Source organism: Hibiscus syriacus, unplaced genomic scaffold, assembly GCF_006381635.1.
Source record: "Hibiscus syriacus cultivar Baekdansim isolate YM2019G1 unplaced genomic scaffold, ASM638163v2 tig00018611_pilon, whole genome shotgun sequence".
In the NCBI taxonomy this organism is placed as follows: domain Eukaryota; kingdom Viridiplantae; phylum Streptophyta; class Magnoliopsida; order Malvales; family Malvaceae; genus Hibiscus; species Hibiscus syriacus.
This window is the reverse complement of record NW_024062442.1, coordinates 58,484-76,900: the sequence shown is the minus strand read 5'-3', so window position 1 is coordinate 76,900 and position 18,417 is coordinate 58,484. Positions and strand designations below refer to the sequence as shown.

The following is an 18,417-nucleotide window of genomic DNA, read 5'->3' as shown; positions in this document are numbered from 1 at the left end:
CTAAAAGCTATGGCAGCTTCGTTCGGGAATAGACAGTTCAGGGGCTTGAACCAGTTTTGGTCCTCATTTTTCTCTGTTCCTTGAAGCTTTTAAGAAAACCCAGCTTGATTTCAATCTCAATTGCGACTATGCTTGCTGGTGTTGATGTGCACGTATGTGAGCATTGATTTCAATCTCAGAATGTTTATTACAGTTTACACAAGGTCTTGTTCGATCAACCACTGTTTAATTAGTTTACTTAAAAGTTTTAAGAACTGCAGAGAAAATAAATTACGAGATTGGATTCTATAAAAATGATAAGAAATATGTGTGCTCGGTTAGCCCAATCTAATCTTCTAAAAATATTTATTTAATTGAATTTAATTTTATCACTAAAATAAAAGTTGAGATTTTGGTTAAAGATTTTATAGGTCTTTGTACTATACTTCAAAAATTTATTTTAATCATTCTACTTTAAAAGAAACATTTGCTCTGATACTATACTTAGTTCTTTTAGTCAACTATTAAAAATATTTTAGTCCATGAACATTTGAAAGTTCATTTTAGTCATACTATTAAAGGAACATTTTAGTCCATGAACATTTAAAAGTGAATCTTTTGGTTTAAGGCTTAAATATTTAGGTTTAAAAGTCCTTTAAATCGACCCTTCTCAAAAAAATTATTAATATACATTTGAAAGTGGGTAAATAATGATGATCTACGATGGTGTTGACATTTTCATCAATACACGAGACGTGTCCCAACTTTGGTTGGATAATTTTCTAATAAAAAAAATTTGATCAAGTTTTTCTTGATTTTGAAAATTTTAAATATTTTTATATGATTTTTTATCATATTTAAAATTAAAATCTTACTCTTCTCCAAATATAAATTTCTAAAAGAAATTCAAAATACAAATTTTCAATTAAATATTTCAAATATTTTTTATGTTTTAGGTTGTAATTCTAATATAATTTCAAGTGAAAACAACCAAGTTTAAAGTTAGAATATTAAATTGAATTTATATTTCATAGTTATTTAAAAAAATATATAAAAAAATCACAAAAAATATTTTGAGAAAGATTAATTTGTTTGAGTCCAAAATTGATAGAGACCTAAAGAGTATTTAAACCAAAACAGTTAAGCCAATCAACAATAACTTTAATGTTTTGGACCAAAATTTTAACTTTTTTCAAACATACACGAATTGAAATGGTTTTTATACATAATACAGGGACTAAAAGAAACTTTAGTATAATACATTGAGTAAAATATTAATTTTTTATAGTAGAGGGATTAAAATAAACTTTTAGATATAATACATGATTTTTTTTTAATTATTCTAATGTGATTATAATTAGTATCTGTTCTAAAAATTCTCAATCATTTAAGAATTAAAGTTCAAAAACATTTACCGTCTTTAGTGCTTAAACCCTAAAATCTATAAAAAATCACAACTATTTCTTTAATCATTAAGATAACTTGATTTATATAAATAAAATACATGAACTTTTAAACAAAGTCTTTAATGTTACAGATATTATAACGTAATTTATTTTAAAAATTATATTCTAATATTGTGGATGCGATTTCGATATTCTTGAAAAATGTCATAACATATCATTTAGTACGTTGTCCCGCAATTTAATACTAAATGCCTAATAAGCTCATCTGCGTATGTATAAATAGTTTGCGAATATACGGAAAAGTAAAAGGAGATTACTGCTCATCACTCGTATAAAAAACAACCATAGCGTACGCTACTCGGTTTCTCATTCAAATTGTATGCTTTCTACTTCGATGATTGTTAGCATAAAACAACTACAAACTCGTAGTACAAAGTAGCAGAGATAATAAGATAACGATGAGCTAAATCAAAGTTTTGGTCCAAAGGGTTCTCCTCCAACAAGAAAGAGTTGAACATTGGAGACATACGTACATACATGCGTGCCTGTAAATCATGGACTTTCTGGTGGGAAGAACTGCGTGCCAGAAATGAAAGGATCAAGCATTCTTGTTTCAGGATTGAGTTGCTGAGCCTGAGAGCTTTCACCGCCACGAGTTTCAGGGCCTTGATCGTAAAGAATCCCCTTGAATACATGCCCGCCGATGTTCACAGCGGTTTGGTAAGCGTATTGGTCATCATCTATATCTTCCATGGCGTTTAGTTTCACGCAACGGAAATCCGCTGGAGAGCTCACTTCTGGAGGGAACTGAAACAGTTCCAACCCTAATTTTCAAAAGGTCCAACAACATTAGAAACAACAAGTAATAGTAAAGCAACCAATAGAGGGAGGAAGCAAGCACCTTGATTCTCTCCTCGAAACTGCTGCTGTTGTTGTTGCTGGTCTCGCCTTTTACCGGCAGGAACCCAAGTACTCTTAACGTGAGTTTGGCAGTGAAACCCTCGGCTTCTGCAACAAGTCCTGCATCTCAAATGGGAACAGTCTTTCTTAGCTTGGTTTCCACAATCTTGGCAGCAGCTGCCTCCTTCTCTCACATCCGTGAACCCTACAGCTCTGGAAGACGACTCGTCATAGAGATTGAAGCCGGTAGGTCTTCGAGCGATCACGTTTTGGTGTTGGTACGAATTATTATGCTGCGTTGGCCATATCTCGAACCCTTTGTTGCACATCTCCTGGCTTCTGTACAAATTCAGGTTCTCCTCTTTGTCTTCTTCTCGTTCACCTAGATTGAAGAAACCTGCCATTTGTTACACTCGGAAGCTGAAACCCAATATCCATAACAGAGACACTTGTTTGGGTTTAAAAAACTTAGGCCAAGATTTGAAAGAGACGAGAAAATTTAGGAACACATAAAAAAGAAAAGAAACGGTAAAAGTACCTTTGAAAGTCCATCTATAAAATAAATTTTTATCAATTTAGATTTAAAATAAATATCAAATTTTAAATTTATTCAAAGTGAAATAATATACATTGTTTTTACTACTTAATTAATTAATGGAACTCGGACGTCCCATATTATTTAGGAAATGATTCCTAATTATAAAGTATTGTTTTATTAAGTCTTCTGATTATTAAAAAGTTATAAAATGATCTTTTGATTATAGATGTTGTTTTGTTGAGTATCTCGACTATTAAAAGTTATAAAATAGTTATCCGATTATTTATATGTTTCAAAATAGTCTTTTTTTTTTGTTAAAATATTGATGCTCGAATGACATGGACGTTAACTTGCTGATTGAAATATGATAAAATTATATTTTAATGATTTCTACTGGCACAACTGTTACTTTTCAATCACTGGTTCGTCAGCATAATGTTTCAAGTATTAACTTAAAAACATAATATAAATGAAGATTTGATCTACAAAATACAATTAAAATAATTATGAGATCATATTTGATCATATCTCACTCTATATGTTTACGTTCATCTCAGTCATTTATAATTTTTTTATCAAAAAAATAATAAATTTGAAACATATAAAAAATTATGTAATAATTTTATAATTTTTAATCGGCAAAAAAAACTTAACAAAATAATATGAGATCATTTATATCCTTTACACTATTAAAATTACCTATAAAATAAATGAGAACACAAATTTTCTTGTGTAAGATCCGTGAGTGGGATCTCGATGAATTCGACCCGTCTAAGGGGGAAAAGAAAGACGGGTGATTCCAATTGTGTCGCTGTCATTCACTCTCGAGCCCTGCGCTTGCTTTCTCCTGTCCCGGTTGACTCTCTCCCGACCACGTATGTCCCTCTCATACCACATGAAGCGATGGTGGAGTTGAAACACCTCTCCAATTATTCCTTCAAATCGGTATTTTCAGATCCGCAAAAAACGTTTTTATCTCTTACAATTCCTAAAGCTTTAGCCGTCCATTTAGTAGAAGATTCAATAATTCTTTTGAGGTATTCGATATCAAAGACGAATAAAAATCTAGCAGGTCTGAGTTCAAGTATTATGGATATATAAATTTTTTATTAGAAGATTCATTTATTAAAATTAAGTGTGTGATACGGATTGTTTTACATTAATCGGAATAAAATTAAATGTGCAATACTATATACGCCTTTTGAGTGATCTCTCAGTGTTGATCATACTGCTTTCCGTCTAGTTTTAATTTTTGTTGCACAAGAGATTGAACGAAATGACGTAGGGAGACCTATATCTCACATGGTGTAGAACTATATAATAAATTAATTTTAGTTCCACTTGGGCTCTAAACCTTTTCTTGACCAATTTCTTTTTAAAGGGAACGGAGAGAATACATGTTAGCCTGAAAAGTAAAAGATATATATATAACTGCTAGAAAACATAAATTTAGTGGCTTTAAATTTTGAATAACTATTATTAAATCTCACTGATATTCTAAAAATATGAAGAAAAAATATTTTATGTCACGAAAATAAAAATAACAAAACAATAAGAAAAAGATAGATGAGAGTAAGAAGAGAAATTCATATTATTATTTTAATCCGAGTTGTAAACAATGTTTTCTCTAAACTTCATATTTATATACATAAGGAGTAATATTATAGATTTATAAATCTAATGAATATTAAAGTATATCAAAGATCCACATAAATAAATATTCATAATATTCTAATAATTAAAATATTTTTATGAAGATTCTAAAAAGATTACCCAAAAAAATTCATGCGTGGTTAGATATTGTAGACATGTATTCACACAAACACGCACTGTTCAATAAAATATGATAATTGTTCATTTTAATAGAGATAAATTTGATCAAGGATGTAGATATACTCTCAAATCAAGTTTTAAAAGTGATTAAATTAATTAATTAAAACTTAATAATAATAAAATTGATAAAGACTGGATCTAAGAGGAATAGACTAAACTTTTATAAAAATAAGATTTTAATATACTTCCTGATGGGAGGATGAACTCATGATGTCCATAATCTTATATTTGAGCTTTGGTGCTCATATCACTTATTCAACTGAACCATTACCTCCATAGCTTTCTAAGAAAAAAATGAAATTTCCTTGACAGTGGAGAGAAAGGTTCAATTGTTGCAAACTAGTTGCTGCTAACAAATGGCATTAACAAAATAAAGGCTAGTTTAAGCACGCAACACCATCCTTATCCATTTGATGTTGAGCCAAATAGCTAGAAAACGCAGGAAAATCAAAAGGGGACATATTAAAATCGCATTCGACCTGCCGTATTCGAACCAGCGACCTAAGGATCAATCTGAGGGGAAACCCACTACAGTCCTCCCCTCTACCAACTGAGCTAAGGTCGGCTTGGAATTCTGTTGAATGTAATCTAAACAATCCTTTTCATATTGTAAAATGCCCTCCACCAAAGCATCTACTCTCTTGAAACAACAATACTTGTTTAATAATTAAACCAAGAAAATAATTTGACTGCCTGAAATGTGAGCAATGACGCATGAACAGAGGTATTGCCATAACTGGTAGTGGTATTATAACATTGGGTGGCATTCAAAGCCAGGTTTACGAACAAAACTAAAGGGATGTGTGGGAGAAGGATTGTATTTGTTCTGATTTGACATGAAACATAAGTTCACGGTCTCTTCTGGTGGAGAAACAAGTATACTTAAATCCCTAGTGACTAATATAAATGTATTGCAATTACAGAACGAAGAAGGAAATTGGATTTTTTTCCCATCATCCAAGTCGCTCTGTGATTTCCCGAGGAGGCTAATGCATGTGGTTATAGCATAATTATGAGTTCAACTTCTATCGAAGCTGAGCAAGACGTTTTACTTTTGTAAATCTATTAGGGGCCTTACACTTGACCCTTTTGTTGCAATAGTTAAATAATCCCTAATTATTTGTAGTAGTTTACATAAACATGTTCTTCAGTCTAATCACCGTTAATCTAAAAATGAAATGAAAAAAATCCTGAAAAGGAAAGAAAAGAGCTTGAAAAAAAATCCAAACCTTTCCATCTAAAAAATAATGAACAAGATTATAGAGGCTTTACTCTTCAAGTCCCACATTTTTCAAACATCATTTCCTCACATCTACAAACAACAAAACATATAATGGTTTCAGCCCAATGATTTGTTAAGTTGATTGACCAAATATTCAAATCTCTTTGTACAATATATGTAATGCCAAACAATTTATCCACTACGTACGATCCATGTGAGAAACTGAATCAAACCCAAATATCATTAGCATTTCAACTGTCAAAAAGCCTACATGACAAGAAGGGTGAAACACCAAAGTTCCATAAAGTACCCCTGCAAATCTCTATTCCACGGGGACTAAAAACCATGTTAAAGCACTTACATCTCTATTGCTTATAAAACTTTAAAGTCGATGGAGGGAACATATTCCAGCTTCAGCTTATATTAGTTGGGTTTTTCAATAATATCATCCAACCTGCTTTGGTCACAGAATAGTTTCTAGGAACTAAGAATTTAGCAGGTGAAATAGGTAAAAGTACTCATACCTCCCATTGGCCAACCGCAACACTTTGCCAATCTGGAATTCCAAAACAAAGGGATTAGCAATTAATTAATAACTGAGAAATGAAATGGGTATTCCATTGACCTTCTGGTATATAAAATGAAACACCCAGCTAGCATTGCATAATGCATCCGTCTAAGCTTACCCAACAGATCATAAACACTAGTAACAATGTCAATGTTCTACAACTTAAAAACCTTCTCTACCCATACCAAGTTACCAACAAACAACTCACCAAATAATTTCAATGTAAATGTCGGTAGGAAATAGATCAGAGTCTTGGAATGAAGATATTTCATGTATACTAATGCACATGCAGCAGTTCAACACCCCCCCCCCCAAAAAAAATAATAATATGTAAAACCAGAAGCACTCTCAAACCACTACAAAGAATGTAGTATTGTCCCTCAGATTCGTTCCATGCATGTAAATCAATCATTCCTTCAATGCATGCAAATCAATCATTCCTTCAATGAAGATTTGAAGAAAGAAATTGAAGTTAGCAATTGATGCTCAATTAAAAAATTCAAGATAATGTTGCAGTATTTCCAGATAGACAATCTCAGTATGCTTGTCATCACTAAAAGAACACTAGGCTGTACAAATCAAAAACAAGAAAAGACACGTAATGTCTCATCTGTGGGAACCGAGAATAAAATTTTGGCTCTTGACTACCACCGTTTCATGTATGCCTTTGTGCCAATAATACAAGGATCTTGATGTTATCTTCAATGCCACTCACTTTCCCACAATACAGAAGCGATGGATAACCACTGCACTTTCATTGATCTCATTTATGATAATGAAGGCAATTTAACATCCAAAAGGCTTCTACCATTTTCCAGTACTGTTCCGATAAACTTTGCAATAATGTTCCAACTTGAGCAACTTCTGATTCGCTTTTGAGGGTCAATCAAGATTATAAGGCAGTGAACCATGTTCTTTTGTTCGATGAACACCTAGGTCAAGAACTGCAGATTGTATAACTCTTTTCCAGCATCACCATATTTAAGGCAGTGAACTCAAGCATAGAGGCCTTTTAGGTCTTGTAGAGAAAACCAATAAAGCATAACTAGTCGATCCTTAACACAAATCATGGTTTCATGATGTGCTTCGTTGACATGTGCCTCTCAATCAATTTGTCTACAAAGGGACGAATCTGCATATCAAAGGCATCCATATTAAGCTTGAGTAAGACCTTAAATCAGTTTTCTACCATTAAGTATCCATTTTCAAAAGCTGCAGTTGTCCTCATCACAGTAAAAGTGAAAGTAAGAAGTATTCAGTTTAGTAATTTTGTTAAAAGGATCATTACAATAATTGCGACAATAAAACTATAATAATAAGAATCATAAATCAAAGTTAATGTACAAATGAAACTTAACAAAAGCAATAATGCCCTAGCTATATCATCTCATTCGCAATTACGAAGCCAATAATGAGCATCAGAGAATCTTTAGAACTGGGGAGAAAAAAAGAAGAGATAAAACCAACAACTCTATAGGTAGACTGCATAAATAAATATAACCTAATGCAGGACATAATGCATGTGCATACCTTATTTTTGCGCTTGAAATCAAGAAATTCAGGAACAACCATGTTTTTCTCTGCATCTGTTGCCTGCTCCATTACCTGTTAAGATGACAGAAGCCTAAGACCAGACTGGAAGTAGAGATAGAAAAGAAGTCTAGAGCGAATGAGTGAAACAAAAGAAATGAAAGAGAGAAGAGAAAAGGAACCTTTGTTGCAGTTTTCTTCATTATTGATTTGTACCCCTCCTTATCAATTTTTCTTGCCTTATAAAGGGGCATTAGCAATGACGCAACATAATCAACAACAGCTTGTTTAATACGATCAGCTCCACGAGGATGGTTACCAAATCGTTCCTTGTTTACAGATACTTGGGAGATGGAGCTCTCATTAGCTCGTCCATCATGCTTCCAGGTTGGTTGCCTTGAACTAGTATTTGAATCTTCCTCATCCTTGAAATTTGTAGGATGGAAGAAATCCGGATCAGCAGCAGCTGCTTGAGACTGCCATCTCTCAATGGCATGATAATCCTTAATCCCACCACTACCAGCAGTATCAACCCATGCTTTTGTTAAGATACTGCTGTCCACAGCCAAACTTTCTCCAGAGTGCTCACTAAGTTTCAAGTGGCTCTTCTGAGACAGGTTATCTGCTGACATTCCAGAACTGTCAAGGTTAACACAAGTACCAGAGAAATCAACAGACCAGTCCCTAACTCTGCAGTTCCTAGAGTCTATTTCTGATATACAATCTTGTCTTCCTAAAGCACCATCAGGCCATTTCCCTTCATCCATTTGTGCATATTGCTCCCTTCTGGCAAATTTGTGAAAAGATGGAATCTTAGGAAGCTGCAGCAATTTGTTGCAGTTGGCTTCTGTGGATGCAAGTGCCTGCAGAGTACAATTGTTAATCTCTTTATGAACACAAGTCCACGATATAGCAGAAAAGAAAGAAAGGAATTTTTTTATTGAAGACAAAAAAACAAAATTACATGAATGACATGATTGTAATACACTGCTAGGCAACTCTTTTCATTTTCAAATTAATGCTCAATACAATGACAAGTTATCCAAATTTTTCAGTCTATCAACTAATGATATCAACCTGATCAAAAGAAAAAAAAGCATGCATTCAATTCTTTCACAGTGCAAAACATTCTTAAAAGAGCATATGAGAAGGCTACATGTTGAAAGCGTTAACACCAAAACAAGGGAAGCTATATAAATCTTGGGTTTTGAAGGGGAACAAGATAAAACCAAACATCAAAAAGCACAAATAAAGCCTTCTACAATGTGGCATCCAAATAACAGTTGTTCAGGGACAATGCATAAATATTGATATGCCACTGTAGATTTAAGAAAGACATACCTCTGCAGCTGCTTTTGCTGCAGCTCGGGCAGCTGCTTCAGCGGCAAAGGCAGCCTGCTCTACCTCTGACATCCCTCGGTTGACAGCTTCCACCTCCATATCAACTGATTTTCCATTCTCATTCATACCGAAAGGATACTGGTTTCCAGCAGAAAAAGTGTCTTGCAAGATTGCTTTATTTTCGGAAGCACCATGTCCTGAGTGTAGAGGTGGCTTTCCTGAAGCTGGATCTTTAAGGGATTTTCTCTTTGAAGAAGCTTTTGCCTTGCGGAAGACTTCAAGCCAAACATTAACCAGCTGGTTTGCTATAGCACGTATGTCACGACTTGTATGCACACATATTTTTTCCTTCACGGTTTTCCCTATGCCTAAAAAACAATTATTAATAAAAATGTCATCTTAGTCAATTTTATTCATCAGATACTACTTCGTGGAAAAGCAACATAAATTCACATGTAAAAACTTCACATACCATGCAAATGCATTATGAATGACAAAATTTATGTGATAGCACAATATAAACAAGTACCTGATGAACGAACCGCAAGTAGATCAGTTGAAACAAGCACAAGAAGACGAACACAATGGCGCAACAATTGAGTCCCATCTTTACCCATTGAATCCTATAAATTAAAAAATGAACACAATAAACATCAAAGTCATTATTTAATGCCACTAAATATATGCATTATTCGAACAAATGCATATTAGGAAACAAGTATAGACAATAAATCATGACAAGGAATAATACCAGCATCCACGAGTTCAATGTGGTAAGCCCTTCCCTTGTCCCAGCAAAGGATTTCAAGGATTCAACTGGGAGACCCAACAGCTTTTTGGCCAGATGCAATCGTCCTGCAGTGGTTTTCACATTAAAGAACATGTCCCGTAGTAAAGCTTCCCTGCTCAAAACCCGAGCTCCGAAAGAGTTTTTGTACAAGACATTAGAAAGTTCAACTGCTTCGAGTCTCTTTATTATGTCCCTAACTTCATCCCTTCCTGATTCTGATTGTCTCAGTACAGCCTCCATTGCCTCTACTTCAGCTGTATAATCATTTCCAGTGGTAAATATGTCAATTAATCGCACGGCTTCCCGAAGTCCACTCAACATTGCACCACCAACTGTGTCAGGATGCTCCTTGCAGGTGGCTTCTCCAGCAAAAAACAAGCAGTTCTCAACAGGCCTGCCCAACATGTCATAGTCCTCTCCAGATGCACCAATGGCAACATAGGAGTAAGCACCATAGCTGAAAGGATCCCTGCCCCAATCAGTCACAACTGAGGCAACAGGATCAGGAACTGAAGCCACTCCAAAAAGTTTACGGAGAATAATTACAGCATGGTTAACATGATCAGATGAGCTCATACTTTGACCATCAATAGCTGCCTTACCAGCCACTAAGGCTATAAGAACAGGAGCCCCAACAGTTTTCCGGACATTCCAAAACATAAAGCAATGTCCTCTACTATTTGTTTCCTCAGCAGTCACTCCAAAGTAATCCACAGAATCATCCCAAAACACTTCTGGGAATTCCAAAACAACTTTATTAAGCACTCCAAAACCAAGCTGCTGTATGGAAGATTGTTTCCATTGGGGCAGTGGAGGAGAAAATTTTATGGCCCCTGCTTTCAAGCAACCAAGTGGCACAGTGATGAGCACGGCATTCCCTGAAAACTCACTGCCATTTGATGTGGAAACTTTGACCTGCCTACGATGACTATTATCCATCCCCGGGTCCTTTGGGCCGTATGCAATATTTGTGACTACATGGTTCAAGTGGACTAGAAGTCCTTCACCAAGAGACTCAACCACCTTACTATAACCCCCTTTAATCATACAATGGGCTCCTCCAAATCCACCATAAACATCATCTTGATTCCAGTTGGGAAGAGACACTTCCTTAAGCGAAGCAGCACAGCCATACTCCAAGTGGGCATAGTGCCAATTCATAACCCTTCTCTCAAGGGGACTCAAAAGCTCCTGTTCAGAACATTTTCTTTCAAAACAATTTCCAGAGACATTGCTTGCTTTGGAATCATAGAAAGCATCAACTGAAGAATGTGATTCTTTTTCTTCAATATATGCTCCTATTTCTTCCATGCGATGCTTTTTTAGGGCATATTCTAAACCATCCTCAAGAGACATAGTCATTGTTTTTTTACCTTTTTGACCAACAAGAAATACCATGTCGTCAAGAATACTATTGTATTCAGCTTCCAGAGCATCATCCAGATCAGCAGGAACCTTTTCACCACACACAATGTCATAAAGAGGACAGGAACTATTCAGCACAGTCAACTCTAACCCCAACTGTGCACAAATCAACGAGGAAGGATCAGGCCTTCTATTAGTTGATACATCAGCCTCAACTCCAGTAATAATGCTAGCCCCAAGATCCACAGGTACTGAAAGAGAGGAGTGATCAGTATAAACACGACCTCCTATCCTATCCCTAGCCTCAAGTACAACTACAGAAAATCCCTGACGTTTTAAGTGGCGTGCAGCAGTCAATCCAGCAGGACCAGCTCCAATAACTATGATGTTCTTTCTGGCCTCTGAATCACCCTGCAGGTGATGATTCCTATCGGGGTTATCATAAGTTGCAGACTGAACATACTGTGAGTTATTCCTTTCTTCTGAAGTTACTACAGGGGCTATTCCCATGTCAATTGCATTATCAGATTGATCAGCACTTGGAACATCCGAACTAATCAATCCAGGGTTTAGTTTTGCACTGATGCTGCAATTTTGCTGGGAAATATCACTCGTACATTCCCCTTGTTCTTTTACATAAGGCAATTTTGGTGTTATTATGGCTACAGATGCCTGGTTTTGATCATAAATTATAACACCACTCTTTGCCTCCATAGAAGCTTCAGAATTCTTGATTTGACCAAGGATAAAGGCAACACCATCCTCTGAATCAGCATTACAAGCCAAAGAATTACCATCTTCTTTTCTTTCCTCGAGAAGTTTATAATTGGCCTTAACACCATGTCCTGCCTTCTCTTTCTTTGAAGCAATTCCAAAGTTTATGTAACCCTGCAAAGAGGAGGTTATCCAATTTTCAGGACCAACATAATATATCAAGTACTAGAAATTCATGGAAAAAATCATTCATCAACAAACTTATACGATAATTTTTCGTTCATTCGAGAGTAAACACTTACACCCTGATCAAGAAATGCATATATTTCCCTAATTAGGGAAGCTCGGGGTGGTTCACCTTCTGACGGAGAGTCACTAACACCGCATTCAACAAGAGGCAAAATGCGGTTAACATCTTTACTCCAAAGACCTAAGATATGATTCCTGTAACAGCCAGTGATTAATTTCCATTGAGAAGAACAGAACTTTTTGAAATAGAAAATTTTGAAGGTAGTATATTGGAAACTGTCAATCCTATCAACTCCTATCAAAGAAAGTAACCAAATACAAATCCTTAAATTTTACGACTAATTCTATGTTGAGATGCCAAACCAGATCATAAAAATTACAACAAAAGATGCTACCTGGCAGGCTGGCACACAAGGTCTCAATGAAATTAATGACTGTAGTTTATAGCTTAAAACAAAAACAAAATGGAAGCACAGAAAAGATGCCATACTCAAACGCATTCATAATAATTATACATAGTAAACAAAATCATATGCATATCACAAACCTGCATTCCAAATATTCCTGTACCCCACCTCTACACTTCAAGACCTCCTTAAATTTGATCTTCTCAACAGGTCCCACAGCACGAGCTTTCAGTCCAGATGATACTGCTGCCTCATTAAACTTCTCTCTCGCTCTAAAAGAACGATCACTGTCTGCAAACTGTTGATTTCCAAAAAAAACTTGCTCATTTAGCAAATTCTCCCAATCAGCATCCCCTTCATAAGCCATATCACCATGTCTACGCTTTTTAATATTGCGCCCACCTCGCTGGATGATCAATGACTTACTGTCTTTGTTATCAGAACTAGGAAGAGAGACTGCATCTTCATGGAAACTTTCACTTTCATCGGGCGTTGATGTGGGAGAATCAACACTGACCACGTGGCATGCATCTTCAGATGGTTGATGCGAACCAGTGTTGCACCTCTGAATGAAGGCCACAAGTTGATTTGGGTGAACAGAGGTTTCGAAAGAGTTGTCCTCAGCACAAGTATTTGGAATGTCTCTGCAAGTCTCTTCCATCTTCAGTGAATCAACAACAGACAGAGACAAAGCATGTAGAGTTTGTTGTGAACCTTTGCGATCTGGTTTACTCTGGTCAACTGCTGGACAATTGTCCCTGAGCTCAATGTTGGAATGCCAATATCTGCCCTTGTCACAAACTTTAGGTGACATACATTGATCCTCTGTAGGACCCTTTTGGACATTTATGTCACCTGGTTCCAAAATGTTCTCTTGTTGACACACACTATGGTCAAATCTTTGATTCTCAACAGTGTTGCATTCTTTGGAGGATGAATGCGAGAAACTAGAACTAGAAACAGAATGAGAATTATCACCAGAATTTCTAGGATTCTTAGAAGCAGAAGCATGATGGGAAGCCTTGCGATTCTGTTTCAAACTCAAATTTGGGCAAGATTTTCTTACTGAACCAGATTGTGCCTCGTGAGAAACCTCTGCTAATTGTTCTTTCAACTTCTCATCCAAATGCTGAATCGAGCCAACCCCAGTCAACAAGTCTTCCTCATTCTGATCTTCCTCATTCTTAGCTCCGGATCCACCATCAACCTCAGTGGGTTTTTTTTCTTTTGAATCAATCTTGGATCTCCTTACTTTCCCTGTACGTTTTCTTTCAGTACCTTTATCTGTGGCAACATCCGACTTGTCCTCACCAGTATCCAGATCTACCACACCAGTCTTTGACACAGATTTCCCATCCAAAACTCCATCAGCCTCGACAGACTCATTCAAAGAATAACGCCTTACCCTCATTGCTCCCGGATCAATATCTTTCTTAGGAACCTTTAACTTCTTTCTGAAGCTCGCCAATGTATCATTCATTCCCCTCAAATCCTCCTCATACTTGCCCACAATTTTACCTTGCTCCACTTCACGCTTCTGGCACTTCCTGCCACTGCCTTCCAATCCAGCCTTAACCTTCTTATAATTCTTAGGTTTTCTTAACTTCAACAAAGACAAAATGGGCTCATCATCATCTGAATCAGCCCCATCTTGTGCCTCTGTGACCTTTAGTCTTTTCTTAGAGCCCCCGTCACCATCCATTTTCTTTTTCCTAAGGTTCAACGGATTTGGTAATGAAACCTTTTCTAACCCTAGCTCAACATCATTCCCCAAATCAAATTGCAGTTGTTGACTTGCCTTGGAGTTTGAACAATCATCGCATCCCATCTTTCAATAATAAAAAAACCCGAAGCTCATAATTTCGAATAAAAATATTCCTGCGTACAGGCAACGAAAGCCAGAAAACAACCGAAATTTCCAAGCCTCGTCAAATCCTTAAATATTCACCAAAATTTTTCTATTTACAGCTAAAATTGATAAGATTGTCTCCCAGTTAATGAGTTTTAGACAAGGTATCGTCAATGCCTTGGTCCTACTCTGCCTCTACTGCACGGAATCCAATTAGGGAATAAGATTTCGAAAAAGGAAAAAATCTAGGGTTTTGAAAAATAAGAGATAAGGCCTGAAGAAGGGAGATAAAGATAGAGAGATTGGGAATAAAGCACACCTGAGGAGACGAAAAAGCAGTGAAAACGGTGGCGTTAATGGAATTTGTCGAGGAGAGTGAGAGGCGCACGTTAGCGTCGTTGTTGCTGGAATTAGTATTTAGAGGGCCATTCCCCTTTATATTACCGCCGTGACCACTGTTGTAGTGCCAAAATTCTATTTTCTTCCGAAGATCAACGTTTTCAAATTGTAATAGTTTTACCGAACTATGGTTAAACTACACCCATTTCATCATATTATTATCTTTGTCCTCTTTTAATCATTAAACTATTTTTTCTACAAATTTAGTCCGAACAATTTAATTCAAATAATAAGAAAATAATTGATTCAATGTTAATCAAAATATTTTCTTTATCTCATATAATCTCCTGTCTATGTAATGTATTAATAGTATTGATTTTATTTCTTTAAATAAGAGGATTAGGTAGATATATTTTTAATATGAGTTGACGATGTAAATAATATTAACCATCGAATATAAAGAGACTCAGCTATAAATATAGATTTTCTCCATCTCAATGGAAAACGAGAGGAAAAAACAATGAGATTTATTCTTTACTTTTGAGCAATAAAAGAAAATACTTTTATTTATATTTATCTTGTATCTTTTCTCTGTCTTCGATTCCTCTTTTAGTGTGGATTGTAGAATCTCTTCTCCCATTTGTGAAATTCATCGGTAAAAAGACAGAAGTAGGTTATCCAAGCAAATCTAGTCCGAACTAGATTATACCATGTTCAAGAAGTTCGATCCGAATCCGAACAAAGATTCATACTTAGGGATGGGCATAAGACTTGAATCCGACGGGTTTCGACTCGACCTGATCGGGTCGGTTTTAAAAAAAATAGGTTCGGTTCAGGCCGGGTTTAGGGTGGAAAAACCCGATCCGACCCGAAAAAATATAATTTTACCTTATATATTTTGAAATAATTACAATAATACCCCTCTATATATATATTTTTTTATTAAGTCATTGATTTTATTGAATAAAAATAATATTTTTATTATTATTTCGGGTCGGGTCGAACTTTTAAATTATATATCGGATCGGGTGAAATCTTGTTTTGGTCGAGTCGGGTCTATGATGGAGGATCTCTTGTTCTCGGGTCGAGTCAGGTGGACCAAAAACCCGACCCGACCCATGCCCATCCGTATTCGCACTTGCATGAGAATTTCGAAAAAAATAACACTCTTTTCTTCTAAACAAGATTCTTAGTTTTATTTATTTTAATTTAATTACTTTTTCTTTATTCTTTATTTTAGTTTGTTTAGTATCTATAATTAATGTTTTTATTTATTTTTAGGCATGCTCTAATCAAGTATGTATCCTTTATTTATTCTAATTTATTATTAATTTAATTTTTTTCCTTTGCTTAATTTTAACCATTAATTATTTTAATATTTTTCAGATTTACTCTCATTCATGTAAAGTTCGATTTTGATCTCACCATTTGTCTCCATCTACTAGATTTAACAGAACAAGTTATACTCTGTGCAGTAATAGCAACCTCAAATCATGAAATTCAGGTTTACATAAAATTCATATCGGACTATTCGCAGTGCTATCATAATTGTGAAAATCAAGGCAACCAGCAAAAAATTTATTAAAAACCTGTTGCACCTTAGCCACCTTTATTCTAGTTTCAATCACAAGGTCAATATTAAGAGCACGAATTCTATTAGCTACTTCTAACTGTTTATAGGGATGAATTAATCCTCGAGTATTCCAAAAGAAAACCTTCGTGTGGAATTTGAAGGAGATGGGTCAGACCTATTACATCCCTTACCCTTTTTCTTGACCAAGGACAGCTCCACAAGCAGCAACACCCTTCGTATTTCCAGTAGGCAGAACAACATCACTAGCAGCAATGACAGCAGGAATGTTAAAACCTACAGGCAAAGCAAATAAGAGCAACAACAGCAACACTAGGCAGTGAAGTAACATTATCAACAGACAGAACACTCCCAGCAGAATCCGCTATAGAAACAGTATCTATTCCAGCAATAATAGTCTCCATACCTTCAGTTTTTGAATCAATTTCAAAGCAGGGCACATTATTCTCAGCTGTAGTAACATAAACAATATCACCACTTACAGAACATGGCTCATTTACATCAGAAACACACCTAGAAATTGAGCTCCAAGCAACACAGGGGCCTGCACAACCCCTTTCCCTTTACTGGAAGCAAAGGCACCCACATAATATGCCCCATGCTTCTTCTGAACCCAGACGTGAGCATCAGATTTCTTTTGAAGACAAGCCATGTCATAGCGACAAAAAAACACAACACTTGGAGCAGCAAGGCGGTAACTAGGAGACCTCTACACGAACAGTAGCAAATAAACCGTCTCTCAATTTCACATCAATAAACTTCGGAAATTTAAAACGAGTAGTAACATCTAGACTGACCTTCGCATAAGAAACACGTTGCCTAGTAATTGTTATGTTATCCATATACAGTAGTCCCAAAAGCGCTGGAAATATAGCTTAAACCATTGTTTGTAAACAATTCCAAAGGCACTCCATAAGATGCACCCAGATGAGTAACTTTTCATGCTGAATTCGAGTGATTTAAGGTTGGGAGTCCACTTACGTAGGGGTGTTCATTTTTCGGTTTTAACTGAATTAACCGATCGAACCGAATTAGTTTGGTTAATTCAGTCGACCTCCGAATTAGTTCGGTCGAGGAACGGTTAAAAAGTTTTTAGAATTCGATTAACGGTTAATTCAGTTCTAAATCGGTTAATTAATAGAATTAATCGAAATTTAATTTTAAATATATTATATATAGCATATAGGCTAAACCTAAACCATTTAAAAACCAATTAATAATTTAAGATTCAATAACTTGTAAACCTAAATCAATATTAATTAATTAAAAAAATCCCAAAACTAAATGCTCACGGATGAACCTAAACCTAAACCTTTTAGGAAAATACACTTTCTCTACTACTCAACCTATGTAACCTCTCAATCTCACATTGTTTTCACTTTTTACCCATCTTTATCTATTGCCTGTGAAGTGCTTTTTGCCGATTAACAAGTCGACGTCGGAGGACAAGTTTTTTCAAAGCTTGTAGCAGTTAACGTCTTTAGTTCTTCATTGATTTTGCAAAGGTTAGAGTTTTTTTATATTTTCGTAAATAATATGCTTGCTAGACACTAAAATATTTCTCTATTTTGTGGTTCTATTATTCGTAGGGATTATACATAAGGATCTTTTGGATTATCCAACTTATTTGATTTTCTTTGAAGGGGAGAATTTTTTGTTGGGATTTACGGAAGCTCTAATCGACAATCAAAAGGATTCGTCAAGAGGGTTGAGTCGGTTCTTGTGTTTAGGGAGTACGGAGATTGAAAGATAGAAAATTTGCACAGCAATTTATAGTGGTTCGACTTCTCAACCAA

General features: G+C 35.5%; 2 protein-coding genes across 3 annotated transcripts; both read right to left on the bottom strand.

Moving 5' to 3' along the window:
* Nucleotides 1-1,908: 1,908 nt before the first annotated feature.
* Nucleotides 1,909-2,708, bottom strand: LOC120209318 (protein SHI RELATED SEQUENCE 5-like). Its single transcript, XM_039208361.1, has 2 exons — nt 2,287-2,708; nt 1,909-2,209 (listed from the first exon to the last, which is right to left on the bottom strand). Exons 1-2 carry the CDS (start codon nt 2,687-2,689, stop codon nt 1,938-1,940), a joined length of 675 nt encoding a protein of 224 aa, XP_039064292.1. The 5' UTR covers nt 2,690-2,708; the 3' UTR covers nt 1,909-1,937.
* A 4,804-nt stretch (nt 2,709-7,512) lies between these two features.
* On the bottom strand, nt 7,513-15,176 carry LOC120209320 (lysine-specific histone demethylase 1 homolog 3-like). Of its 2 annotated transcripts, none has more exons than XM_039208364.1 (9): nt 15,011-15,176; nt 12,983-14,640; nt 12,489-12,630; nt 10,069-12,360; nt 9,847-9,940; nt 9,318-9,685; nt 8,159-8,839; nt 7,977-8,051; nt 7,513-7,578 (listed from the first exon to the last, which is right to left on the bottom strand). In XM_039208364.1, the coding sequence occupies exons 2-9, from the start codon at nt 14,542-14,544 to the stop codon at nt 7,513-7,515; spliced, it is 5,280 nt and encodes a 1,759-aa protein (XP_039064295.1). In that variant the 5' UTR covers nt 14,545-14,640; nt 15,011-15,176. The 2 variants fall into 2 exon arrangements, with proteins under 2 accessions (XP_039064295.1, XP_039064294.1); XM_039208363.1 differs by having other exon boundaries at nt 12,983-14,889; nt 15,011-15,172.
* Nucleotides 15,177-18,417: the final 3,241 nt, after the last annotated feature.

Bases quoted from the DNA above. Each gene is read 5' to 3' on its own strand.
- LOC120209318 (XM_039208361.1), bottom strand. From the start codon at position 2,689: ATGGCAGGTTTCTTCAATCTAGGTGAACGAGAAGAAGACAAAGAGGAG. The intron at 2,210-2,286 runs GTGCTTGCTTCC...TTTGAAAATTAG, and splicing joins GTTTCGAGGAGAGAATCAAG to GGTTGGAACTGTTTCAGTTC.
- LOC120209320 (XM_039208363.1), bottom strand. From the start codon at position 14,670: ATGGGATGCGATGATTGTTCAAACTCCAAGGCAAGTCAACAACTGCAA. The intron at 9,941-10,068 runs GTATTATTCCTT...TTTAATTTATAG, and splicing joins CATTGAACTCGTGGATGCTG to GATTCAATGGGTAAAGATGG. The intron at 9,686-9,846 runs GTACTTGTTTAT...ATTGTTTTTTAG, and splicing joins ACTTGCGGTTCGTTCATCAG to GCATAGGGAAAACCGTGAAG.